Raw genomic sequence first — 27,200 nt, 5'->3', positions numbered from 1 at the left:
AAACAGAAATGAGGTCTATAACTGCAAAGCAGACTAGCTTTGAAAGTTGGAAACAGATAACGTCTGTGTTTTAAAACATTTGATAAACTGCATGGTTTCCCAAAACAAAATTAGTTATTTTTAGTATAGTCTGTAGCAGTGAGTAAATACTTAATCGAAGTAACATGGAATAGTTTTCTTTTGAAATACAGCTTTCTTGTTAAACAAATTCTTCAGCCAAAGAATGATACGTTTATCTAGGCAACAAGTGTATGCTGAAGATTTGCCCTGGGATGACTTCTCATCTCTTTCTCAATGTCCATCACATAGTGTTCTGGGAGATCCCGCCTTCCGTGAATACTCCAACTGCTCTTACTCACCCGATGTTGTTTCAAATGTATATCCAGTAGCTGGCTCACAATATCATTCTAACAACTCAACACAATGTAATGGTTCAGGAGTAGTCAGTGAATCTGCTGAGCAAACGTATCCAATCAGAGAAGAAAGTAAGAATCTTTCTAAGGTGAGCAAATACATGTTTTTTAAAACATAAAATTAAGTTATTATCTTAAATCAGTCTTTCAAAATGTTTTGTTCATTTTTTAAAGTGAATAATCACTCTCTGTTCTTGTAGTGATAATGAATGGCATTTAAAGAGGATGGTAGTAATGTATCCAACTTCAGATTTCAAAAAATTTCATGGAATTCTACCATTCAAATTAATACAGTTTTTCAAGCAGTCTTTTTTGAACATGAGGGGAATTTAATTTTTTTTTTTTCTCAGAAAGCAACATAAAGACCATTCATTTGTGAGCTATGCTTTCCTTTGTTCACTGGGCTTGGAGGAAAGAGGGAAGGGCTTTTTTTGAGTCCAGTGGCAGCTTCATGAACCTGAGTTAAGAGAGACCTGGTGGTTGAAATCAGCTGTGTGGCTGATGAGTGATGAGACCACATCTGTTGTTGAAGGATTTCCAGGACCTGCTGCAGATAGAAAACAATTCACAAGAGAGTAAGGACTTGTATTGGTGTGCAGAGGGAAGAAAGGTTCATGTTAGAAATGTTCTCATTCATTTGAAAGTAAAACGGATGTTTGGTAAACATCTGTCATTTTTTCTGTGTGCCTGTTTGCGAACAATTTTCCTGAAGCTTGGATAATATTTTCAAACAAAAAATAGGCAAACTGTTCCGAATCTAAAAATTGAGGAAAAAAAAATCAAATGTATTATTAATCCATTTCCCTCTGTGGTTAAACATTGTGTCTTTTGGATTTGTAAGGCTGCTGCTGCTTCCACCAGGCTCAAGTAATCTGTTCTCCAGTCACATCCTTCTGGTGGACCTTACTCCCTAGACAGAGACCTGGTAACTTCACTGTGGTCAAGCCTGTGCAGAGGAATTTGTGAGATTAGGTCCTAAGCATTATTTCTAGCCATAAGATGCAAAGGCTAGAGGCCTACAATTAGTAGTTTTCTTGCTGAGAGAAAAATTAAATGCTGAAGCTGCCTAGGGAGATGATCAGCTTGGTGTTATCACAGGTGATATAAAGGAACTTACTTTAGCTTCTGGGAGGAGTTCTGTGATCTCTGTTGGGCTGAGTTTTGTGCTGTTTGACAGTCTTTTTGTCATTGTTCCCTGTCATTTATTTTTTGTGAGCTTGAAGTGACTGATCTTTGCAGGTTTGCATTCATTTAATCACATCTCCTAAAGCTTCAACAAGTTGTCTTTGGAGGTCGGGAAGTGCCTTGTCCTCCTACCCAAGAAAAGAATGTTGCTGCCAGATGTACTTCGAATTTAGTCCAGTGTCCTATAATGAGAAAGAGTTAGCAATTCATCTAGGTTGGTACATTGTACTTTGCATCAATGCAAGCCTGGTACTTAATTCTGTACCTGCTGTACTGACTCCTGAGCCCAGCTCTGCCGAACCGTGTTTCTTATGGGAATCACAAGGCTTTCAGGACTTCACAGTATAGGTGAATGTGTTTACTGGGATAATATAGGTATAGCTTTTCAACCTACTTTCTGTCTGCTCCAAGTGTTGCAGATGTTGTGACACCAGTCTTGCCTAGTTTTGCCCATGATACATAGTTTAGTCAAAAGACTAGGATGCTTTTAAGATTTTAGCCCCGTTCGAAAAGAAACTCAGAAAAATCAGGCTGGACAATTTAAGACCAAACTATTTTAAACTATTGGAAATGCTCCGATTAATGAGATCTTATAAGTACAGTTGTCTAGAAACATATGGAATAATCCCTCTGGCTTGGGCTAAAATGTGTGCTAAAAATGACACAGTTGACAAGGTAGATAAATAACAAATCTCTAACTGGCTGTTCGTGGTTTTATTTTGTATTTGTGGTTATGGCATACTAACTATTTGTGTTGTATTAACTTGATGGTCAGGCTCCAGATGCAGAGATAGTTAACTGTAACTCAAGGTAAAAATCAACTAAATATATCACAAATACTTGCAGCAGAGGAGATCAAAAGAGAGTGAGAAAAAACTGGACAAGAAAAGACATGACGGAGATGACTCTTCTGTCGGAATTGTGAACAGGACTTCATTCCAGACCTCCGCATGCAGCAGAAATTCCATGAAGCCAGGTACAAATGCGTTGTTTGGTTAGAAATACATTGAATAGACTTAAAATGGCTGGCTCTGCTATAGCCTCCAGTTTGTGACCGTGTTTTGAAATCCAGAATAATTAAGTAACAGGATTTCTTTCCTATGTGACTTTTTGATAAGGGATGGTGACTGACATATTTTTGGTTATTGAACAAATTCATGTAAGCTGATACAAAAAATTGCCTAAGCAAGCATCTGAATTTACAGTTGCTTGTTGAGTCACTGTTGTGTATACATGTTGGTTATAATTGCTAGGTTGGTTTTTTAATGTAAGTTATGTGTATCAATAGTTTTTGTGATGATTACTGTAGTTATGTCAACTAGTGTACTATAAAACATAACTAGAAGTTATCACAAGCGAGTTCAATTATTTAGACTTTACATGCTTTATTCAGACAGGTTCAATAAAACTACAAACAAGAAGCCAACTCAAACTCCAAAACAAGAGTCTCTTCCTGTACCCACATTTGAAGCTACCGTTCTGGATTTCCACAAGTCACGGAGTTTGGGAAGCCGTGAGATATTGAATATACAGCACAAAAATGGACCAGTATGTTCAGCAGAAAGTAACATTATGTGCCTTAGTGAACCACAGATGTCTCTGTTGTTGAACACAGAGGTTAGCTGATACTTCCATGTTGCAGAACTTATAAAAACAAAACTTGTTTACAGTTCGAGCATTTCTGAATGCAAGTATTTTGCATTTAGTATGGTAGTTTAAGACCTATCTAAATACCTTGCAAGCAAGGAGTTTAATAGCTAGAGGTTTTACAGTTCTTTTTGTAGATGATAGTGTCAGCACCTGCTGTGTCCTCTTTTCCCTTTCTCACTCTTCTTTCCTTGTCTGTGCTGCCAGTAGATAGGGGAAAGCCAAGTACTGTTAGAATTTAAATTGTTACTGCTATGATCTAGACTTGTAACTTGCCTGTACAAAGCACATACGTTCTTAAGCTTTCTTAACAGTTTCTTGTTTTCTTGCTTGCCTGGAAATAATAGGCAAGCACCGTTTATCCAATAGTTTCAACAGATTAGAAAACAAAACAAAACAGTCTGGAATGTCCTACTTAGTTGCTCTGTATTAAAGGATAAAAATAAGAAACTGCATTCTACGAGGAAAAATATTAAGACTTAAGCATTTAACTTTATTCTTCATTATTTCCTTGGTTCCCTCTTTGTTAATAAATTCAATACTGGCGCATTCAGCAGTATGACACATATATTGAATCAGAGTTTTCAACAGTGATTAAAGATGAATAAGTTTGAAGGATCCAAACAGCATAATATTTCCAGTGCCTCTCAGCGGAAAACTGCTTGTGATGGAAAAAAGACCTTTCTGCTCTCACCTGAGTTTCTCTTAACATTGCTAGTTTGAGTTTGATGATGGACTTTGTTTTTAATGTACTTGGAACATGGGACCTTTTTCTTGTTCATTCTTAGAATCATTGCTTGGATGATTTTGTAAAATGTAAGAAGGCATTGTCTTGCTTTTGCAGCAGTAGAGAGGCATCTGCTTATATTTTTTAATGCTATAGGGTCAAAATAATGGTTCCATTAAGAAATGCAACAAAAAGTCAGGCTACAGAATTCTCTACACTTTTATCTGTGCATGGGTTGAGGATTTTTTAATTTATGGTGGTTTTATATTTAGCTCTATTTAGGTCCATTATTTTATTATTACTTTTATGATACTTGATTGTCTATTTTACAGAAAGATACTTCCGTGGAAAGCAAAGCTTCATCAAAAACTTTAGATGAAACAGTAGCCAGCTTAATTCCCTCTTCATGTGATGGTAGAGGTAAGTGCTCCAGACACAAGTTATTTCCCTGTATTTTAACTGCTTGCATCTCTTCAGTTTGGAAAACTGAAGTCTTGTGATGAGGTGTTGATGTGTAGAGTAAAAGAGGAATTAAACAGCAAACTCATTACAAAAGAAAAAAAGGCAAACAAAGCTGTATCAGCTTCTTTCAAATGAGATGGCCACTTATAGGTTATTCTTGCTTATAGATTTCGTCAGCAGATCAAAACCAGGATTGTCTTCATTCTCCGTTATTTCATCAGTGCTGAAGGGAAAATATTGCTGTAGTTGCCTCGCGTGTTTTTAAGAGGAGAGAAAGTAAGGTATATTGATTATTGGAAGTCTGTTGAATCAGATTTTTCAATTTTTTTTCAAGAACAAATGAGAGGTCTCGATAATCAGATTTGTTTTAAATAGCTGGTAGTCTAGAGTCTAGTATGTACCTAAAAATTCTGTGGCATGTTATTTCTGTCAAGTCTGTTAGGCAAAGAAGGATAGCTATGGAGAACTCTGATGCTGAAATAGTCACTTTTTTTTTGTTTTCTGTACCTATTGTCTGGCTGTGGGGTTGAACAGCTTTTTTTTTTTTTTTTTTTTTTAATTGCCACAAACTATCAAGTGGCTAGTTTCAATTAAGTAAGTATTTAAATTTAATTGTAAAACTTAAATCCAGAATTGTGTGAAAAGGTGTTCTGTTCAGCAGTACTCTGTCTTGGAGGCATCATGTGCATTATATACACTGGCTTTCTGTGTATATACAGACACACACCAGACTGAACAGTTCAGTCCTTATCTTCCCGCTGTCTCCAGTAAGGATTCAGAAAGGACAGGTTAATCTGCTGAAGTGCCTTGGAGGTCCCTCTAAAGATATTCTAGAAACTGTAAAGTCATCTGGTAATGTTTTTTTCCCCCAAAGACTTTCTACAGCTCCTGTCCCCCAGAACAGAGTAACTGTTTGTGGTGGGTTGACTTTGGCTCACAGCCAGACTCCCACCCATCTGCTCTCTTACTCTCCCTCCTCAGCAGGACAGGAGGACAAAATAAGATTAAAAAAGCTTTTGAGTCAAGATAAGGACAAGGAGATTGCTCACCAGTCACCCATCATTGACAAAGCAGACTGGACTTAGCGAAGATTAATTTGTTGCCTGTTAAAAATAGGGTAGGATGGTGAGAAACAAAGACAGAACTAAAACCACTTTACCCCCACCCTCTCCTCTTACCAGACTCATCTTCACTCCTTTGTTCCCAACTCTTCCACCTCCTCCCTGCCATGCACGAGTGGGTGGGGGCTGCAGTCAGTTTATAACAGTTCCTCTCTGCTGCTTCTTCTTCTGCAGAGGGACAACCTGCTCCGCCATGGTCTTCTCCAGGGGCTGCTGGGGAATTTCTGCTCCAGTGCCCAGACCCCCTTGTCCCCCTCCTTCCGCACTGACTTTGGCTGCAGGGTTTTCTCTCACATTTTTTCTTACTCCCTCTGACAACTCCTGCACAGTGTTTTCACCTTTTTTCACATATGTTACCGCATAGGCACCACCAGTGTTGCTGATGGGTTGAACCATGTATGGTGGTAGGTCTGTTTTGGAGCCAGCTGGGGCTGGTAGTGGCTATCTTCTCACAGGGGCTACGCTTGCAGCCTCCTCCTGCTACCAGAACATTGCCATGTAAACCCATTGTTCTGCTTAATTGTTCAGTGAAAGTTTTTCTCATTCTTAAAGAAGAATTGAGATTTTGTTCTATATTTGTATTGGGAATATTTACAGAATTAAATGTGGGAGTTCTTTCAAAACATTCATACCACTGAGTGGTAGTGGGTGAAATTCTCATATACTGGGGCACATTAAGAAGTCTTTCAGCTGGTATGTATGTCTTTAAAACTTGGAAGTTTTTAGAAAGAAAGTACTGATGTGGTGTACATGAAAGCTGTATGACTGAGTTGGATAAATATTAAAGGATTTTTGTATATTAATAAAGGTGAAGTTCATTATTTTAAAGAAAAATAGCTTAGAAAATGAGCATGGAATTATTTGTAGGCAGTTAGTATGACATATAGATGTGCAATTATAATTTGATTGGGTTGAATGTTTGTATATAGTGCCGGACAATATCTGGAACAGCTACCATTCTAGAAAGCTTTCTGGAGATATGAAATGTGTGTCTTATTTCAGCCTTTCCTTGGAAGGAGTATGGCTCTCTGCTGTATTTGCTAGTCCTTGATTAATTCATTACTGATCCTTTTTATTTTGAATATGAGAAATATTTTTGAGACATCTTTTTGTATCACTTTTTTTTCCCCAATGGCATTTCCTGAAACAACTGCAGAAGGCTCCACTCAGCCACATGTGTCTTGGGCCACGGTACTTTCACAGCCCCCAAAGAAAATTGTGTCATCACCAGCATCTGAAGGTCATTCCAGAGGCAAAGGGAAGCAGGATAGTGAGGCAAAGGTACTTGAGAATTGTCTGCTCTAAACTAATTTCTGTCACTGTGTGGTTGTGTCTCTTGATGTGAGGCATTGCCATTTTTTTTCCTAGACTCTATACGGTGTCCAATTCTAACGTAGCTTTTAAGAAGTAGTATAGAGTTACCTTGTCCTTATTAAAATTTTTCTTCTCTTGTAGTGGAAAAGAATTACGAGATGTCAAAAAGACAGTGCTATTCCAGCAACACAAAATTCCAAAATAGCTGATTTGAATACATTACTTTTAGGCTGGACTTTTTTCAAATTCATGACCCTTGAGATGAGACATGAAACATGGAACTCTTGCCTTGTTTGGGCTGATATTTCCTGTTGAAATCTCAGTAGTCCTAATATGTTCTGATAACCATCCAGTGTGCTTCAAATGAAAAGTTTTTGCAGTATCTCTGTATTTCTAAGAGATCTTTAATTTTCCTTGTCCACTGAATGTCCTAACACAGATTAATTAAAATACCCTTTAGTTGTATAAGTGTGGTTACTTGCATTTATTTTGGTACATGGTATTGAAATAAATCAATTTCTAATGGTCACGCCTCATGATTTTTTTTCAGTGGTCAGAAACAAAAAATGATGCCAGTGAAACTGAGCCTGAAGAAGGGTCAGAAAAGAAGAAAAGAAAGAAGAAAAAGAAGAAAAAAACAAAATTACCCACTGACGAAGAGAAACCTCAAAATGAGTCTACTGCAACACAGGAACCACCAAGGATTGAGGTACGGTGAAGAGGTTTTTGTTGTTGCTCTTTTAAGTGTTATGAGTGTATTGGAAGACCAGAGGTTAACACAGCTTTGTAAAATTTTAGTTCAAATCCCATTTTTAGAGAATATTGGTTCAGCTCCATTTCAGTTGAGATGTTTGTCCGAAGATGATCTTTAGGGATATTTAAGATCCCTTCCAACCCAAACCATTCTATGATTCTAAGTTACTAGTAGGGAACAGTTGGGCCTTTTGACTTACCGCATATTCAGTGAGCACAGAGGAGTGCAGAAGAGACATAGGAGCAAATTTGGATTGATGCATCTGAGAGTCTGGATGTTAACAGATAACAATAAAAGTCAGATATCCTAAATTAAAAATATGCTATAGTAACTGTTGCAGAAAGCCAAGTGCACAAGGGTTGTTGAATGTACTGGGTGTTATAGTGTGCCACATTTTTTTAGAATGTGGTATTGGTATTACAGTTTTACCCATCTTCCATCTCAAAGCAATTTCTATGGAACATAGTTGTCACTGCTTACATTCCTGATTGCTAATTCCAGATTTTTTTCAAATTCATATAGCTGTAATATGCATATTAGTATTTTGATACTTTCATGTATCGGTGTCATGAAGGCTCTAGACTCTGCACATTAGAGAATTGTTGTATGGTCCGTAGTTTAACAGTTCTTCATTGAAAGCTCAGTGTTGTACAGCACTATGTGTATGTGTTGATTTATATGTTTGATTTAGTGTACATAATGTTCAGTCTGGGAAATGACAGGATAAAGAAGCCTTCCTGGCCGGCTTCTGTTCTGTACATTATAACATGGAACACAGAGCAGAACTGTGTTTACACATTCTTTTCATTGCGTGTTTCATTGTCCTGGAACAGCACAAGAAATTACTGTTTATAGACCTCTGTTAGAGATTTATGGGTAGAATCAAAGATCTGCAGGTTATTCTGTCATGAGAACATCCCCATTTTTACTATATTCTACTATACAGTGTCTGACCTGTAATGACTTATCATCTAAACAGAAGGAAAATGACAAGAGTCATGGTAAATAGTAGGAAGCTAATGGGACTATTGAGGACAAAATTGGAAAAAAATGGCATAGACTCCTGGAACAGGACATACGTGTTGCACTGGAATCCATGATGTGGACACAACATCTGTTGTGGCAGTGGGGGACAGCTTTCAGACCCCTTCTGGTTTGCTGGGAATACCTGTGTGTGAGCTGGCACAGGCGGGACACAGGAACAGCCACACAATCATGGATGAAAGGCAAAAAGTAAATTTTTTTTGTTACCTCACCAACCAGCGGATCCCTGAAGCAGCACCCAAGAGGCATACAAGCTGGGGGAGACACAGGCACTGCAGAGCTTGGTCCATGCTAGAGGATCAACAAACCTGCTGTTTTCGCCTGTGTTTCAGGGATTTGCACAAGCTTAGTTTACCACTGTGCTTTGATCTTTCCCACAGCAGAGCAGGAGTCTCAAGCATGTTTGATAAGTTGCTTCTGAGTCTATCACAGGCCTGTGTTACTGAAACATAGATTTTCTACTTGTCCAACACACCAGGCTAAGCAACAGTTAGTATGACGTGTGTATTTTTCTACACCTCAGCTGCAGGTCACTTGGGCATGTTTATTTATAATCCTCCTCGTGCTCATCAGTTTGAAAAATAGGTGAGACACTTGTATGATGCTCTTGAAATAGAAGAGCATGAAAGGATCTTATACACGGAACTTCTGGGCATCCAGGAGATTTAAGAAGGTTCTGTTACATGCAGCAGCTCACCAGAGCAATATATTGGATTGCTTACTAGTCTTATAAAAGTCATTAGTTTATAGACACTGTTAGTGAGCATAAATGGGTGTGGGTCCATTTGGGGAAGAGTAATCCTGTTTTTCCATTTACAGTGATAGGCTCTGAGCTAGGTATTTTCCGTGAGGGGAAAAAAGTGGAAGCTGTTATTGATAATCAGGTCAGTGCTGGTAGTACTGGTCAAACATGCAAACAGTGCTGGGAATTATTAGGAAAACAGAAGAGAAAATGGATTGTGACAGTACATAAATCTAGGACGTGTCCAATCTAATATAGTGTGGTTTTTCTTTTCTTTTGTTTCCCCCACTCCTTAAAAAAAAGTACATACTTAAATAAAAAAGTTAGACAAAAGTCTTCAAAAATAATCAAAGGTATGAAGCAGTTTCTGTGGGAGGCAAGACTGAATAAACTAGGACTTCTCAGTCTGTAAAACAGATGGCTAAGTGGGAATCAGAAGTGACAAATAAAAAGGAAATTATTTGATCTTCCTTCTAATTTTGTTTGATGTCCTCAGGTTCTTACAGGTGATGAGTTAAGAGCAAATACGAGGAGGTGTAACGTCACACTGTGTGCTAGATTTTAATTACTCATTTTGCTACAGGATGTTGCAATTGCCAGAAATTTACTTGAATTCAAGAAGTGATTGGACAGACTGAAATAAAAGCTTATTCTAGTGATAGTTATTTAAATATGAAGGTACTACCACTGTCTCAAGCAGTCCCTAAGCTGGAAGAGTGTATTTGTAAAACATTTTTTCCTTTCTTGCAGTCATCTTTTGTCATACTGATGAGCTTCTTTAAAAATAGTTCATCGAGTGAGGTGTGTCTGTCCTTATGCTAGATCTTCCTAGCTCGGGCTGTTTAAATGAAGCCTTTTGGGCCACAGAAGAGCGGTTGGTGTGTTCAATAGTATTATATCACTGCTAAAAAGGCCTCTCAGAATGTGGGAGGAGAAGCAATTGAAGGAGAACCAGCCTGGTGGATCAGGGTCATTACGACTGAAGTAGTGGGTGTAAGGTGACTGGTGGATATAAGGAGCAGCAAGCTCCAGACAGTCTGCACTTAACTAATCTAAACTCTGGATAATGTATCCTCTGCTAATAAAATTTACTCTTGTGTCTAAGCCTACATAATCACTTTTGTGATTTATTTGTGTATTTCCGTACTACAGTCAAGAGTTATTACCCTTTTGCCCGCCCTTTTTGTCCTTCACCACTCACTAGTTTAAGGCTGGAGACTGTACTGGAAGAAGAAGGAAGTTGTTTGCAAGGCTGTTAAATGATCTGAAAAACACTGCTTTAGGAGCCATTTACCTCTAATTATTTTTATCAGCTGACAGCAATAACAAGCTGCTCTTGGAAGTCTTTCTGTTGTAAGCTCTTTCAGCCCTTAATTAGCTGCCAGATAAATGACTTAACCGTTTTAGTGCTGAGTATAGTTGCTGGCACTGCACTTGCCTTCTGAATTTTTGTACAGTGAAACAAATTGTGGTGCGTGTTTGATAAGCAGGAAGAAAATAGTTTGAATGTAGGAAAACTCAGTTTTGAGAATATGAACTTGATAGTTCTTATAAAATTGTCTTCTGATTTATTTATTTAGGATGCTGAGGAGTTTCCTGATCTGACAACTGCTTCTGATAGGAGAAACAAACTAGGATCTCAGAAATCACCATTTGCTCCTGCTGCCAGAAAGCAGTCTGAAGTAAGTAATCTTATGACATTATGTGAGCGTTAAGAAAATAAGCAGGAAAAGACTGCAGGTTTTAAGTGAGACTAAAGGTGAAATTCTGTAGACTAAATGTAGGTGCTTATGATGTGGGGCTCTGCCCATAGCAGTCCTTCTAGGTACTCTATGGACAGTGAAGAGCTACTCAATGTATTCAGTAGATTCATATTGTTCTAAAGGAGATAACTTTTTTGGTCTCTGAACTACTGCCTAAACTCTGGGCTACTAATTCCGATATAGATACCTCTGTTGTGGATGCTCAAAGTAAGCTGAGATGAGTATTCTTTGTGTAGTTCATTTTCCTACAGGTAGTGCTCTGGTTTAATTTTGTATTTCATCAAAATAATACTAAGACTTCCAATTTCTGCCTTTGCTGTTTGTTCATGTAACCAAATTTCAAAGGAATCTGAACAGTGTAATACTTCGTTCTCAAGCTGTGCAAGGGTAAGAATTTGGGTCTAAAATCAGTTATAAATCCAAGCTTTTTTTTTTTACATGAGTGAAATGAATCCCAAGTATTAGTGTGGAAATTCATTTAATATAGGGATGAATCCCAAACATAAATCACAAGGACTGGAAATATGATTGCTCTGGAAAAGCAAATAAGCTAAATAATAGAAGTGAAATTCCAGGCTTCTGTTTCTTTGAAACTAGTTTTACTGCTGGAAATTTTTGTCCTTCATTTTGTTTCACTATGAATATTAGTTACTTAAAAAACAAAAAAAGCTAAACCCCTTCTTTTGAGGCAGTAAATTGCATTGACAGGGAACAACAAAAGGTCCAGGAACTGCTGAAACCAGATTCATTATAAAGGAAGTGCTATACAGACTTGCACCTCAAATGAGAGAAAGCTTATAGCTTTGTAGGCCTAAGTGGGTTATAACCTCTCAAAGCTTTTTTAAGTTGTAGAAACATGTGGTCGTTAAGCCACTCATGCTCCTCCATAACAAATATTTGAAGATGAAGCCGCCTTGCTGTTTTTTTCTTAAAAAAAAAATAAAAAGAAAAAAAAGAATCAGAAATCTGATGTATTATGACAGCCAATAAATGATTGCACTTTTAGAAGGCCACTATAAGGTGTACGCAGAGTCTTCTCTTCTCAAGGCTGAACAACCCCAACTCTCTCAGCCTGTCCTCACAGGAGAGGTGTTCCAGCCCTCTGATCATTTTTGTGTCCTCCTCTGGACCCTTTCCAACTGGTCCATGTCTTTCCCATGCTGAGGGCTCCACAGCTGGACACAGGACTCCAGGTGTGGTCTCACCAGAGTGGAATAGAGGGGCAGAATCACCTCTCTCAACCTGCTGGCCACACTCCTTTTGATGCAGCTCAAGATATGATTGGCCTTGTGGGCTGCAGGTGCACATTGCCGACTAATGTCCGATCTTTTATGCCCCAGTACCCCCAAGTCGTTCTCCACAGGGCTGCTCTCAATCCCTTCATCCCACAGCCTATATTGATACTGGGGGCTGCCCTGACCCAGATGCAGGACCTTGCACTTGGACTTGTTGAACTTCATGAAGTTCACACAGGCTCATTCGTGAAGCCTGTCCAAGTCCCTCTGGATGGCATCCCTTCCCTGAAGCAGATCTACTGTACTACTCGGGTTGGTGTCATTCACAAACTTATTGAGGGTGCACTCAGTCCCACTGTCTGTGTGTATTTGAATTTGATATCATCTTCAGTTTACCCTTTCCCATGTGTCTTTAAATATTTTCTCTTCCTCCTTGTCACTTTTTGTCTCTAAATTTCAAAGATCCATCTCCCTGAAGAGCCTTGGGATAGTCAATTTCCCATACTGGATGGAACTCCCAAGGTTGATGGACTGTCAGGGAAACAAGCTTCATCTTCTGTATTAGAAAGAAAGAAAATGCAGGTAAATGAATTAATGTTTGAAAATAAGTTTACAATTCGAAACGACTAAGGAAATTAGCATATTACATATAAGACTAAGTCCAGGTTCGTCTGTGATTGTATCCATACTTACTCATAATTTGAGATGTGACAAGATCCTCTTGAATAGAAGCACTCAGTGGTAGTAATTGCTGGCCCCTAGTGATACAGTGTTTAGGGAAGAATACTAGCTTTTCATTAATGTCTGCAAGTGTCAGATGTCAGAATTTTTCTTTTACCTGTCTTACTTGATCGTGGCATAAATACAAGGAGAAGAAGTACAGAGCAACAGCAAGGTCAGTAATAGTTCCATGTTGGTGAGTACGTTCTGGCATATCTCTGATGCAAGGTGAGATCCCAGGCTCAGGAGAAGCAGGTTACATTCCTTAACCCTATTTTAACAGATGGAATAATGAATTGATCCTCCAGGACAGGACTTCTGAAAGTACAAAATCCAAGAGTCATTTCCTTAGCATGTTTTGCTGTCATAGTTTGCCCTTTTGTAGTCTTTGCTAGACTATTCATTCATAATTTATATTCTGTATCATTAAATGTGATGCCAAGTGTGGGCCAATGCTTTTTTGCCTTCTCTTCAAAGCAGATGGAGTGATTACTGCCTATGAGGAAATAGTGCTTAAAGATTATAACTTTTCTTTTTAATATAGCATTGAAGGTAATGATATATGTGTATTGCAATCACATACCCTGACAAATTCACAGAGTAGTTTTTCTGTACTTTTAACAAAACTTGCAATTCTGGGAAGCCTTTTTTATTTTTCAAAGATAGGTGGCAGTCTTACTAAAGCAGGAGCCTGACATAAAGCACCTCCGTTATTAAAGGCTTAATACTTTTTTGCTTTATTCCAGTAGCTATTCAGAAGTTATTTGAACTGTTTCTGATTTTTTTATTTTTCACATTAAAGTTGATGTGTATCTAAAGATCAAAATACTTTTGGTGAATGAAGTTAAAAATCAAAGTATCATGGATGAAGATGTTGAATGTATTACACACCATACAAAACCCAGTCTTTACATTCTCAAGTACTAATTGGTACTGAACTTGTTCAGGAAGTATCCAGGACCAGTGGTAAGAAGAGTCAAATTCCCGTGCAGTTGGATTTGGGTGGCATGCTGGCAGTCTTGGAGCAGAAGCAGCAAACGGAGAAGACAAAACAGTCTTCTAAGCCTGTGGTGTTTTCAGGTATTCGTTACAATGAAATTTCCTTTCTTTCAGCATGAATTGTTTTCAAGTATTCGAACATTAAATGTAGCATGGCTTCTGGTCTGTAGTGATCTCTGAATATGCAGGCAGGAGCACAGTTCACAGGAAACAAGAGAAAATTAGGTAAATAGGTGATTGAAATTTAGCTTTGACAAAACTACTGATGTTTGTGGCGGTTTTCACCTTTTTTAAATAGGTGTGTTATTGTTGCAGTGTGAACCTGCAGGAAGGGGCTAGACAGTAACAAAGGCTTTCTTAATCTCCTCTGATGCTAGAAATACTAGAGCTGTAACCTGAGGGAAAAAGGTCCTTTGCAAATGCAAGAATTATGTGAGAGTCAATCAGCCCAAGCCAAAGGATGAGTCCTGCTGTGCCTGATAATGGTGAAATAATTGCTGCTAACAAAATGCTAGGTTTTGGTCATGGAGAGAATATTTCAGACCTTGTGGATGTATAACCAGGAAGCAGAAACAAATAGCTCAGTGTTGTTTTGATTGTAGGTCAAAATTTAGTCTTGGCTGTGTTAGTGCAGTGTATTTTACAAAAGGAAACTTTGTGTTTGCTAGAATTCAATGATGATAAAAGTTTTCTCCCTTATTTCAGTAAAGAATTAAAAAATATATATATTTCAGAAAGATGGCCAGTCACAAGAGAGTTCATCTTACAGTGTTTAGTATGATAGCTGAGCTTTTAAATAAAAAGCTCAAAATACCAAGCATTGGTGAAATTTTCCTTCATTAATTGAGAGAACTTGTAAGATGCCTTTTAAAGGTCTTTTTCTGCAATTGATCTCTTTTTCTTTCGAGTCAGTCAAATTCAATGCTGCAGAGGTGCTAATAACTAGTTTTGTTTGTATAAAATTATACAGTTTATATATACAGTTTATATATACAGTTATACAGATTGACGAGTAAATGGTGGCTCACAAAGGTATGGGCGTGCCCATTAAATTGGTGTGTACCAAAATGTAACCTTAGTTTGTGAAGTGGCATTGTGCTGACCTCTGTAATGAGAAGCGATGCACAGTGAACAAGAAGGACAAGGAGTGTGACTGTGGACAAAGTTATTTCATTGCACTTACTTCTTCTTCATTTGGGTAAATAACATGTAGATGGAACAGCATAGTAAAGCAGTAATTATTTTAGTTTAAATTACGTTTCGGAAATACATCAGTCATGCGAAATGACACAAATTGTTACAAGCCATCAAGTTGAAGAACATGAGAACTCAGTGAATTTGAAGTGAGGAGGTAAAGGAAATATGATATGTCTGCAGGGTGTATACTTATGTCTTGTTTCAAATCCAGCTTCGATTCTTGTAGCCATCTATGCTAACATACTGCACAACATTCTTGGCAGTGTTCTTAATTTGCCTTTGTTACACAGAGCCAAAAAGGAAAGTTGCAGTGTAGCAGTTTTATGATGTAAACTGTTCACGCTTATAGTACTGTATGTGGTGTTGGAAGCAGTAAATGAAGATGGCTTAAGACAAGCTGCCAGAAGCTTTGGATGTTTTTTGGGAGAGAGGGCTTGTCTGAGGCACAAAGGTGTCAAGGTCATTCCACTGATACTTGTGTCATCCTCCTCATTGACTTGCTAATGTAACCTGGTTTATATTGCAGGTAACTGAAGTTTGGCAAAAGTGCTCTCACATGACACAGCAATTCCTACTGATAGAGAGTTGAAAAGGGAGAGTAGTTTTTCGAGTGTGGTGTCATGGTTTGGAAGGTCCAGGTTCAGTGACTTGGCCAGTCATTTAAAGCTTCTGTGCTCTAACACTCTGAGAAGTGCAAGTAAAGTAGACATCTCCTGAGAGCTGTGCTGGTTAAGCAAAAGAAACTTAGCTGTAGCTTTAAATTACTCATTACCCATCTGCAAATGAACTTCCTCCAACTTCATTAAAGCATAACAAATGGTAGGAGTAAGTGCTCCATTTCATTTACAGCAATTAAATCTAAAATCTGTAATACAGCAACTCAGTATTTATCTTAAAGCAGTATAGAATCTGTGGAGAAGGAAATGTCATTACCGTGAAACAAGGAGATTCCTGCAGGTTTACCAAGCCAGCAGGGCATGGTGTTGAAGGTAGCTTGGAGTGCAGAGTTTTGCCAAATTCTGCTTTTGAGGGTTCAGGGACAGAGCTTGTGATTCTAGTCGTATAATAAAAGTAGAGGACATGTCAGTCTTTTGGGAGGAGTATCTTTACTAAATAACATTGTTTAATGACACAGAATTGCCTGTAAATATTCTTAATAGTAACACAACACAAATGTAATATGTGTATATTAGTCTTAATACACATTTAATATGTGTATATAGTCCTAATCCAATCATTAAATTTGCATTGGATTCTAGTTTAGGTATTTGTTACAGTTATCTGATGCAGACTTTTTTTTAATTTCAGTTGGTGGTGCCATACCATTGCTTTCTAAAGAGCCCGCTGCAGCCACAAAAAGTCACCGGTTAAACCAAGGAAAGATGCCTCATAACCCTTTGGATTCCAGCGCTCCTTTGGTAAAGAAAGGGAAACAGAGAGAAGTCCCTAAAGCAAAGAGACCAACACCTCTTAAAAAGGTGCTTATATTTTTACCTTAAATAGTACAATATAGGCTAATGTAACTTCAATATTACACTGTGAGTCTGTTAAACCTTCTGGTATGGAGATCTGCATCTCAGCATCCACTTGTCTAAATTCAATTTTAGCTTTCCTTGGTTTAAAAAAGTGGAGGGGGTGGCGGAGGAGAAGAGGGGAGTCCTGCTAAATAGTGTATATTAATACAAAGTCGTACCCCCCCCCCAAATGTATTTTCTCGCTTAAATCACTTGATAGCTGAAGAAGTGCCACTATGTTAAGTGTCCACACATCATTGGTACAGGGAGTCATCCAAATACTTATTTGGTTTGCACAAGATATGCTTCTTTGCAGAACTGGGAAGAATGTATCAAGCAAAGAGGTAGCATTTAATGCTTCTGTGCTCTTCCAAGCCAGAACTTCAGTTAATTCTGCTGCAACCAGTGTTTGATCTCCCAGGAATTTCTCTTGTATCTTCTCTCCTTGCCCATTGATGTTGCTTCCTGTCATGTGTTCTATACAGAGGATTTTGAGATACCACTCCTTCACTAGGTTAGTTTTTGGTCTAGAACAATTCTTATGGAGCTAGTGAAGGTAGTTTGGTTGTCCCGTGCCGCTTAATTGAATATGAGAACTGTACTATACAAAAAGCACGCAACAGACTGTGGAGGGTGATACTAATTACTGTGTCTTCTGGCTGTTCTATCTTCCTGCCATCTATTTTCCAAAGTAGGTTTGAGATGACAAAAATTGCTTTGTCTGTGTAATATCTGTGTTCTGAGCATGGTAGGGAGCTTATTTTTGTTCTTTGTTGATCAACAACTGTTAATGGAGAAATTTACTTTTGCAATTAGATTCTGTGTTGTGATTAATTACAAATTTGGGGTAGATGAGCTGATCTGCTAGTCTTATATACGGTAGCTGGGAACTGCTGGGCAAACTCAAGTGGAAGAGGAGGGTTTACAAATCATGGAAGGAGGGGCTGGCCACTTGGGAAGAATATAAGGCTGTTGTCAGAGGATGTAGGGAGGCAACTAGGAAAGCTAAGGCCTCCTTAGAGTTAAACCTGGCGAGAGGGGTCAAGGACAACAGGAAGAGCTTCTTCAAATACATGGCAGATAAAACTAACACCAGAGGCAATGTAGGCCCACTGATGAATGGGGTAGGTGCCCTGGTGACAGAAGATACAGAGAAGGCAGAATTACTGAATGCCTTCTTTGTCTCTGTCTACTCTGCCGGAGGCTGTCCTGAGGAGCCCTGTACCCCTGAGGCCCCAGAGGAAGGCAGGGCAATGGAGGAGTTTGCCTCAGTTGATGAGGACTGGGTTAGGGACCAGTCAAGCAATCTGGACATCCATAAATCCATGGGTCCAGATGGGATGCACCCGCGGGTGCTGAGGGAGCTGGCTGAAGTCATTGCTGGACCACTCTCCATCATCTTTGCCAAGTCTTGGGAAACGGGAGAGGTGCCTGAGGACTGGAGGAAAGCAAATGTCACTCCGGTCTTCAAAAAGGGCAAGAAGGAGGACCCGGGCAACTATAGACCGGTCAGCCTCACCTCCATCCCTGGGAAAGTGATGGAACACCTTATCCTTGGTGCCATCTTAAGACATATCAAGGATAAGAGGGTCATCAGGGACAGTCAACATGGCTTCACCAAGGAGGAGTCGTGTTTGACCAACCTCATAGCCTTTTATGAAGACGTAACAAGGTGGATTGACGATGGCAGAGCAGTGGATGTGGTCTACCTTGACTTCAGCAAAGCATTTGACACCGTCTCCCACAGCATCCTCACAGCAAAACTGAGGAAGTGTGGACTGGACGATCGGGTAGTGAGGTGGACTGCAAACTGGCTGAAGGAGAGAAGCCAGAGAGTCGTGGTCAATGGGGCGGAGTCTGGCTGGAGGCCTGTATCTAGTGGAGTGCCTCAGGGGTCAGTTCTGGGACCAATACTATTCAATATATTCATCAATGACTTGGATGAGGGAATTGAGTGTACTATCAGCAAGTTTGCTGATGACACCAAGCTGGGAGGAGTGGCTGACATGCCAGAAGGCTGTGCTGCCATCCAGCGAGATCTGGACAGGCTAGAGAGTTGGGCGGGGAAAAATGTAATGAAATATAACAAGGGCAAGTGTAGAGTCTTGCATCTGGGCAGGAACAACCCCAGGTTCCAGTATAGGTTGGGGAATGACCTATTAGAGAGCAGTGTAGGGGAAAGGGACCTGGGGGTCCTGGTGGACAGCAGGATGACCATGAGCCAGTACTGTGCCCTTGTGGCCAAGAAGGCCAATGGCATCCTGGGGTGTATTAGAAGGGGGGTGGTTAGTAGGTCGAGAGAGGTTCTCCTTCCCCTCTACTCTGCCCTGGGGAGACCTCATCTGGAATATTGTGTCCAGTTCTGGGCCCCTCAGTTCAAGAAGGACAGGGAACTGCTGGAGTGAGTCCAGCGCAGGGCCACAAAGATGATTAAGGGAGTGGAGCATCTCCCTTATGAGGAAAGGCTGAGGGAGCTGGGTCTCTTTAGCTTGGAGAAGAGGAGACTGAGGGGTCACCTCATCAATGTTTATAAATATATAAAGGGTGGGTGTCACGAGGATGGAGCCAGGCTCTTCTCAGTGACAACCAACAGTAAGACAAGGGGTAATGGGTTCAAGCTGGAACACAAGAGGTTCCACTTAAATTTGAGAAGAAACTTCTTCTCAGTCAGGGTGACGGAACACTGGAACAGGCTGCCCAGGGAGATTGTGGATTCTCCTTCTCTGGAGACATTCAAAACCCGCCTGGACGCCTTCCTGTGTAACCTCACCTAGGTGTTCCTGCTCTGGCAGGGGGATTGGACTAGATGATCTTTCGAGGTCCCTTCCAATCCCTAACATTCTGTGATTCTGTAACTGCTGCTTAGCAGCTATGAAAGCAGAAAAGAAAGATGAGTTCCAGAAAACTAATCCTTGGTTTCGTCTATGGTAGCATGTTTGGATCAGGCATGTGTCCTACTTTCCTTCCTTCCATGTACCATACAGCTTAGCTATCCATGGTGATTTCTTCTCTTTTTCTTCAACCAGCAAATTCAGAGACAGTGGCCTGTTAGACTAACTCAAGATTTTTAACAGGGCAAAAAAAGGGAAGAGTAACTCTGCACACACATATATGTATATATGTACTTGAGTGTTTGGCTGAATTTCTACAAATTGATAAACTGAAGAATAAAGGTAAAGAGGGACACTTTTCACCTGCATTTCTGCATTAAAGTCATGAATTGCTTCAACTTTAGTTCTGCCCTTGTAGTTGATCCCTAGTGATTATTTTCTCTACCCAGACACTGGAAACCAAGAGAAATGTCCTTTTCTATACAGGTGTAGGCAATATCTTTCCTTCTTTTCATGTGCAAATTAAAAAACAAACAAACAAAAAACCAACCACAACCAATGTTGTAAACTGTGAATGATAGTGCTAAACTTCTTTATGCATGGTTTGCAGGTAAACACTTTGTAAGAGAAACTGCTTTGTTACCTGTGTGACATTGAATTGATTTGGTTTCTGTATATATATTTTTTAGATTATTCTGAAAGAAAGAGAACAACGAAAACAGCAACGCCTCTTAGAACAGACAGCAGTACCAAAAGATGAAGATAAAATTTGCCAGTCTGCAGAAAATATTACTGAAGATGAAACACCTCTATGGGATAGTCAAGCAGGTATCTTTCAAGACAGGGCTTTAATACAGTACATAGGTAGAGATTTGAGAACAAGCACACTTAGTACTTTCGAAAATGTGTACCAAATACTGCCAAATGAAAACTGTAAGCTTGGGCTGTTTAGAGTTTAAAATGTGCCAAAGCTCATAGTCAATATAGCAGAGTAACTGGGATTCTGATTACTGTTGCACACTTTTATGCCTGTTGAATTTAGTATATGTCATAATGACAGCCCCTACATCTCTCTGGCAATCTGTTTAAAAAGAGATACAACAATAAAAATTAAGAGATAAAAAATGTATGATCTGTCTGCTACCACAGGTTTTTTAGTACTGAAGTAATGACTCTTGATTCAAGAGATACTTGACAATTTAGCCTCTTTACGGTGCTTTTTGGTCTGTCTTTTCGTTGAAATATCTTTATTTACATGGTAGCTGTTCCTGTAATGCAAGTTGCTGAGGGCTTTGTAGAGAACACGGGGATCAAGGAACCTACAGAAGGTTCTATGACTTCAAAGCAGCTCACCTCCAATCTTCCAAAAATCCATAGTAGGAAATTCAGAGAGTAAGTATTGATTATATTAATGTCTCTTTTTCCACAGTACCACCAATATGGCATTTTTCAGACAAGATACTTCAATTACAATCTGTGCAACACTAAATTGGAGGTTAGAGTGAAGGTTCTAAATTTTTTTCAGTTTCCCTGTAGGCTGACACACAAATAAATGATATTCAGCGAGACAGTCTGTACATTGTTGTAATACTTCAAAATGCATGTTCCTTGAAGGAAAAAAAAGATCAGAAATTAATTAGAGACTAAGGAAGGAAAAGGAACTGCTGTTAAAAAATAGATGTCTTATTTTAAGTAAATGTAGTACCAGCTTAATAATCAATAAAGAGTAGAGTACTATACCTTACTCATTTTTAGTGTGTACTTTGGTTTTCTGCTGCCAGACCAAATGGCAAAACTGTAAAGAACGTGACTAGGCAGATGACATTTTCATGTTGTGGCTAGGCAGAAAAATACAGGGAATATTTATGGGTTATTATGTGCAAACACTTTTAGTTTTGTTTAAACAGATGTATATACATGTTTCCTTTTAAAAGAAGAAATAGTTATTACTGTATGTGAAGAGGTCAGAGATCCAGTCACAATAGTTTAAAACAGATGACGGTTTAAAACAGTTACATCAGGTTAGCAGTGTTTTAATTTTTGGTTTTCCTCCCATAAAGGCACTACTGACCTTTTTGCAGTTTGTTATAGTAAAGGTTAATATTGGTATAGCCATTCCTTATCCTTCCGATGCCATCTGTTAGTTCTAATTTAACTTGCACTAAAAGTTACTTAATTAGTGTCTTTGCAACACTGTTTTACTGAAAGCACAGTTTGGGTTGAATATGTGCAAAACAACTCAGTCCTATTGATTATAGGATGTAGAGCATTCAGCAAAGCTTAGAATATTTTGCGTCTTCAGATTAGATTTTCAGTGGTTTAGTAGACTTGTCTCCGAGACTTAGTGAAATCAACTGGAAATAGTAAATAAAAAAATCTTGTAACTTAAATAAAATTTTGAGATAATTGTATCTCTAAGATCCAGGATAGATCTTGCAATCTCTTCCCATAACTTTATGCCGCTTGGCATCTGTTGATTGTGCAGTCGAGATATCTTTAGTTTTTCTCTTTGAGACTCTTCTTTACTGAACTATTCTTTGTGTAAAAGATGGGGAAAAATAATTTGTAACCCTGCTCTTTCCCAGGGAATACTAGAAGGATGAAGTACTTCTGTTTATATCTTTTCCTCATGAACATCACAAGGCTGTAGTCTCATAAGTGAAAACAGGGTGACAGACAAATGGATGAACCTGGAGAGAAGGAATTTGATCCAGATTTCCATCTTTGTTATAAGTAGCCTTGTACTTATAGAAATAAATGAGAATTTTATATTTTGGTTGCTATGCTTGGATTTATATAGGTCAAAAGAAATGCCGTCAGAAAAAAGCTTCCATAGAAAAACATATGTACGTATATATTTGTTGGTATAAGAGATATATGAATAGGTTTTTTGTATGTGTGTGTACATTTTTAATATAGTTTGATAGGGGAGCCAGACGCCACAAATACCAAAACTTTCTGTAATATCTCAGCCAGCAGGAAAAAAATCTTAAGTAAATTTTTGTTTTCTTGTATATAACAAGTGTGTTCGGAGTAGAAACAGTAACAAAGACATAGAATAGATGGTAAACTGTTTATAGTTTATGTTTGACGTATTACTTGTTAATGTGTTATATATCTGTAATTTTATGGTTTTTAACACTTAATTGATTCCTTCTTCCAGTTATTGCAGCCAGGTACTTAGTAAAGAAGTTGACAGTTGTGTGACAGATCTCTTGAAAGAACTGGTTCGTTTCCAAGATCGCTTGTATCAGAGAGACCCAGTAAAGGCCAAGATAAAACGGAGGCTTGTTATGGGTCTTAGAGAGGTTTCGAAACATCTGAAGCTGAAAAAACTGAAGTGTGTCATCATCTCTCCTAACTGTGAAAAGATTCAGTCAAAGGGTAAATAAGTTTTAAAAAAATGTTTAATAAAAGAAATGTAAAAAAGCAGACTTGGTATACTGGTGGCACTATTCTTGTTGGAGAAATTTATTTGAGTAGCCTTTGAACTCCAGTCATATAAAGATGCCTTCCTTCTTCTGATTGTGTACTGCTGTGCAGCTGAAGTGTGAGCTGAGTCAAGACTATCTGGGGTACAGGAAGTTGTCTGACACGGGTATCTGTCTAGTTACTCATTTGCAGTGCAGCTGCAGAAAAGTTTGCACTGGCACAGCCGAGAAGAGACAAAGGTTACTGATGTGTGCCACCACAAGAAGTCCTGCTCTATCAGTCTCTTTTCAGCCACAGATTGACAATAAGTTGTTGGTGATAACTTCTTTAAAATTTGTTGTAATTATCGTCATTACTTTCTATTAACTTTTAAATAATTTCTTAGCAGCTGAGTCTTTTTTTTAATACTGGATTAGACTGTACTACACATGTAACATAATACTGAATAGTGGCAGTCTAAGGATACTGCTAATTATGAATTAAGAAAAAAAATGTATTATTCTCCTTTGAAAATGGAGATATAACTCTCTTATTGAGGTCCATGTATTTTTGGAATGAACTCCTGTACTTTCCAAGTGCAGCTGTAATCTTGGGTATTTTTTGCCTTCTTGTAACAGTACTGTCCTTTAGTTATAATCAGCTTGAATAGTGTCATTCTTTGCTAATTCTGTTGTCTGCTCCAGGTGGGTTGGATGAGACTCTACACAACATTATCGACTGTGCCTGTGAACAGAATATCCCGTTTGTTTTTGCCCTTAATCGCAAGGCCCTGGGCCGCTGTGTGAACAAAGCAGTGCCTGTGAGCGTGGTAGGAATTTTTAGCTATGATGGCGCTCAGGTAAGCTGAGATGTGTAGGCTCATGTTTTTGTTTAGCTTTATTTTTCACCTGTAAGGGGAGAAGAGTACTCTGACTTTAAGGGTTTTTTTGTTTCTTTGGTTTTGCACACTTTTACTCTTTATCTCAGGTCAGTGACTTCCACAAAAAAAAGTAGTTTGGCCATCTCTTCCTGACATCGTCTCTATCCAGATCTCTTTGCAGAATTTTTTTTCAAGAGAATTTATGTTTTTATAAATGTGTATAAATGTGGTTTTTTCATGTCTTTATACATACTTAGCTTTTGCATGTTAACATGTATGTTCTGAATAAGGAATATTCATTACAGATTGTCATGGAGATATTAAAACTTCCTGTATGATTTAAGCTCTGCTAATATTTTATATTTCCACAGGACCATTTTCATAGAATGGTACAATTGACAACAGAGGCCAGAAAGGCCTACAAAGATATGATAGCAGCTTTAGAAGAAGAAGCTGAAGGAGGACTAAGAGAAACTCAACCTGGCATCTTAACCACTGAATGTGAAAAAAATGGCTTATCAGAAACTGGTAAAACATCTTCCAAGGACTCTGATGAGGATGTACCAAATTATAGTGAGTATTTACTGACTTGGTTTTGGTTCAGTTTTTATTCAAAGTGCTCTTTAATTCTGCCATTTTCACTGAAACAAATCATACCTGACGCTTTAGTGGTTAGTAAGAGGGGAAATTCTGCTTTTCTGTGATTTCCACCCGCTTCCCTGATTTTATAAACTGGAGGTCAGCTCTTGCTGAGGAAGTCTTAAAGAAAATTCCTCTCTGAAATCCACTGATGGCAGGTGTTACTCATTTCTTTGTCCAAGGAGGTTTAACAGAGCTCCTTATTATTTCTATTTGTTAAAAAACTGTTTTTCTTCTAGAAGTGCATACTCTGTGGTGGGCTTAAGTTTTTATATTGAAGCCTGAGATGCATCTTCCTCTCCAAAAGTGTTTATTTTTTGTAAAGGCCTTCCACTTCCAGAAAAATATTCCTTCAGCTCTGCTCATACAGTCATCAAGCAATGACAGTTATCACAGATACTAGGCAACTTGAATCTTCTTGGAAACTTTTGAAAACTTCAGAGGATTTTTTTAAGTTGGATCCACTTTCAGACTTAGCCTTGCTTGAGTAGGGTGCAGGACACAAGGACCTCAATGGATCCCATTACTCCTAAAGTTTTCTTTCACGCGTCATCTGATGTCTTGTGGTGCACATGCCAACATGCCCATGTGCCATCTCAGCAGTTACTTAGATGGGGAAGTAGAGAATGCATGTGACTTTCCATGTTAAGTTTTTCTACAAGTATTGAACGGTAACCTGTTCTTGTTTCATTCTACTATTCCCTAGTTAAAATCTGGAAGAGAAAACTTGAAGAAGAGTATAATCCGTATGCACTGGAACTGGAAAAGAGCGCAGCTGCTGATATGCTGTTAGCAAATCTGGAAGAGCATCATTAAATCCACATCCAATTCTGTTGGGCTTCTAATTTTCTTCCCCTAGGAAGAAGGTAGCAAAATAAAATATTTTAAGAAATTTCTGAAGTCAGTTAAGTAAAGTGCTCTGAATGCCTTTAAGCAAAATACACACTGGAGCACATGAGGTACTGGCTAATGCTTCCATGGTGTATGTATTTGGACGATTAGCAGGTGACAACAGCAAATTGTCTTAGTCTCGAACCACTTGAATTTGCTTGGTGTATTTTAATAATTTCTTGAACTAGCATTGATTTCTTGGTGATGCAGTATACTCAAAAGATTATTTTATTTGGGAGGAGATTCCATGGGTTAGAAAGTCATGACCTTGCAGGGATTGCTTAACTCTTGTCTCAAGAAGTTCAGCTGGTTTTTGATTTTTGGTTTGGTTTTGGTTTTGTTTTTTCTTCTAAATAAGCCTGCTAAGGTGGGCAGGCTGGCATCAATGTCACTTTCTTCCAGTCAGCAAGAAATTAATTCTGAGGAGGCAGCTTGATTGAAACTAGTTAAGGAAGGCCATGATGTCAAAGTGCCCAGTTAGCTCTTCTGTGTGATATTTTGTTCTTCTGGGATCATACAGCAGGTGTAAAGGAGAGAGCGTGCACTGCAAAGGTCTGAAATTCCCAAAGTGAAAATGCTCTGCTTAGAAATTTTATAAAGTTTATTAAGTGTACAATGATGCTGTTTCTGATGCTACTGAGACTAGCTTATCATAGGTCCTGCTTTCAAGGGCAGTGAATGTGTGAGCCTGCTATCCTATCTGAACCTTCTTTATTCCATCAGACTCCTCATTCCTTCAGTTGGGGGTTGAGTTGGTGTATATATGTAAGAGGTTTTGATCAATCTCAGTTTGTATGTAGGGTAGGGAAAATTTATATCTTAGAGGAAATAAAAATTTATATCTTATGGGAAATAAAATTTTAAGAACAAAATGTGCTCATAATGGTGGTGGAGTGCCTTAATGGGAATGTGCTATGGTTGTGACTTACGTAAACTCTTCTGGCGGACACTTAATGATACTTGAAATGTTAGTTTTGAGGAAGAATATTGGCAAGGGAAGCCATCATTAAGCTGAAATGCACAGTTGGTCACTAGTTACGATGATGATCTCTTTCTATTAGTTTCTTCTAATCTTAAATGGAAATTGAAGGTGAAGAATCTCAATGATGAAAGATGGTTTTGGCCAGCAGCTATCCTTGATCCAAAGGTAAGTGTGACTTACTTGCGCCACTTTGATACACATCGAAAACTCTGAAACTGCTAAACCTAGCCACTGCCTGTGTACTGGGTCTGGCTGAGATGGAGCTGATTTTCTCCACAGCAGCCTGCAGAGCTAGGAAGGTGTTGATAACACCAGTGTTTTGGCCACTGCTGAGCAAGTGCTCCCACAGCATCAAGGCTGCCTCTCCAACATTTCTCCCCTCAATAGTAGGCTGGGGGTAGGCAAGAGGTTGGGACAGAGCCAGGGCTGCTGACCCAAACTGGCCATACCCTATGACCTTGGCAATATAAGCTAAGAGAAGGGAAGAAGGTGAAGAGGAGGGTGGGGTAGGGCATTCATTATGACAACATTTGTCTTCTGGAGCAGCTGCTACATGTGCTGAAACCATACTTCCTGGGACATGGCTGGACATCACCTGCTGATGGGAAGTAGAGAATAAATTTTTTGTTTTCATTTGCTTCCACACATGGCTTTTGCTTTATTAAACTGCCTTTATCTTGACCCACAAGTTTTTTTTCCATCTAATTTTCTATACCCCTGTCCTGCTGA

The 27,200-nt window shown here is 38.8% G+C and overlaps 1 protein-coding gene across 7 annotated transcripts in view; it reads left to right on the top strand.

The window, feature by feature from the left end:
* The window catches only part of SECISBP2 (SECIS binding protein 2), a 29,768-nt gene extending 3,395 nt beyond the window's left edge, over positions 1 to 26,373 (top strand). Inside the window, exons 3-18 of one of the 7 annotated variants that reach the window (XM_065657386.1) lie at positions 310 to 502; positions 2,448 to 2,574; positions 2,992 to 3,215; positions 4,305 to 4,392; positions 6,712 to 6,836; positions 7,420 to 7,578; positions 10,990 to 11,091; positions 12,870 to 12,989; positions 14,075 to 14,207; positions 16,632 to 16,801; positions 20,358 to 20,496; positions 20,931 to 21,060; positions 22,832 to 23,052; positions 23,784 to 23,938; positions 24,331 to 24,532; positions 25,305 to 26,373. In XM_065657386.1, the coding sequence (XP_065513458.1) occupies positions 310 to 502; positions 2,448 to 2,574; positions 2,992 to 3,215; positions 4,305 to 4,392; positions 6,712 to 6,836; positions 7,420 to 7,578; positions 10,990 to 11,091; positions 12,870 to 12,989; positions 14,075 to 14,207; positions 16,632 to 16,801; positions 20,358 to 20,496; positions 20,931 to 21,060; positions 22,832 to 23,052; positions 23,784 to 23,938; positions 24,331 to 24,532; positions 25,305 to 25,414 (2,398 nt within the window). In that variant the 3' untranslated portion in view covers positions 25,415 to 26,373. Of the gene's footprint in view, positions 1 to 309; positions 503 to 2,444; positions 2,575 to 2,991; positions 3,216 to 4,304; positions 4,393 to 6,711; positions 6,837 to 7,419; positions 7,579 to 10,989; positions 11,092 to 12,869; positions 12,990 to 14,074; positions 14,208 to 16,631; positions 16,802 to 20,357; positions 20,497 to 20,930; positions 21,061 to 22,831; positions 23,053 to 23,783; positions 23,939 to 24,330; positions 24,533 to 25,304 lie in introns of those variants that run through there. The other 6 variants (XM_065657388.1, XM_065657385.1, XM_065657387.1 and 3 more) reach the window with 6 other exon arrangements.
* Positions 26,374 to 27,200: the final 827 nt, after the last annotated feature.

The sequence above is a fragment of the Caloenas nicobarica genome, chromosome Z (assembly GCF_036013445.1).
Source record: "Caloenas nicobarica isolate bCalNic1 chromosome Z, bCalNic1.hap1, whole genome shotgun sequence".
In the NCBI taxonomy this organism is placed as follows: Eukaryota; Metazoa; Chordata; class Aves; order Columbiformes; family Columbidae; genus Caloenas; species Caloenas nicobarica.
The sequence above is the reverse complement of the archived record's forward strand: the minus strand, read 5'-3'. Positions and strand labels throughout refer to the sequence as shown.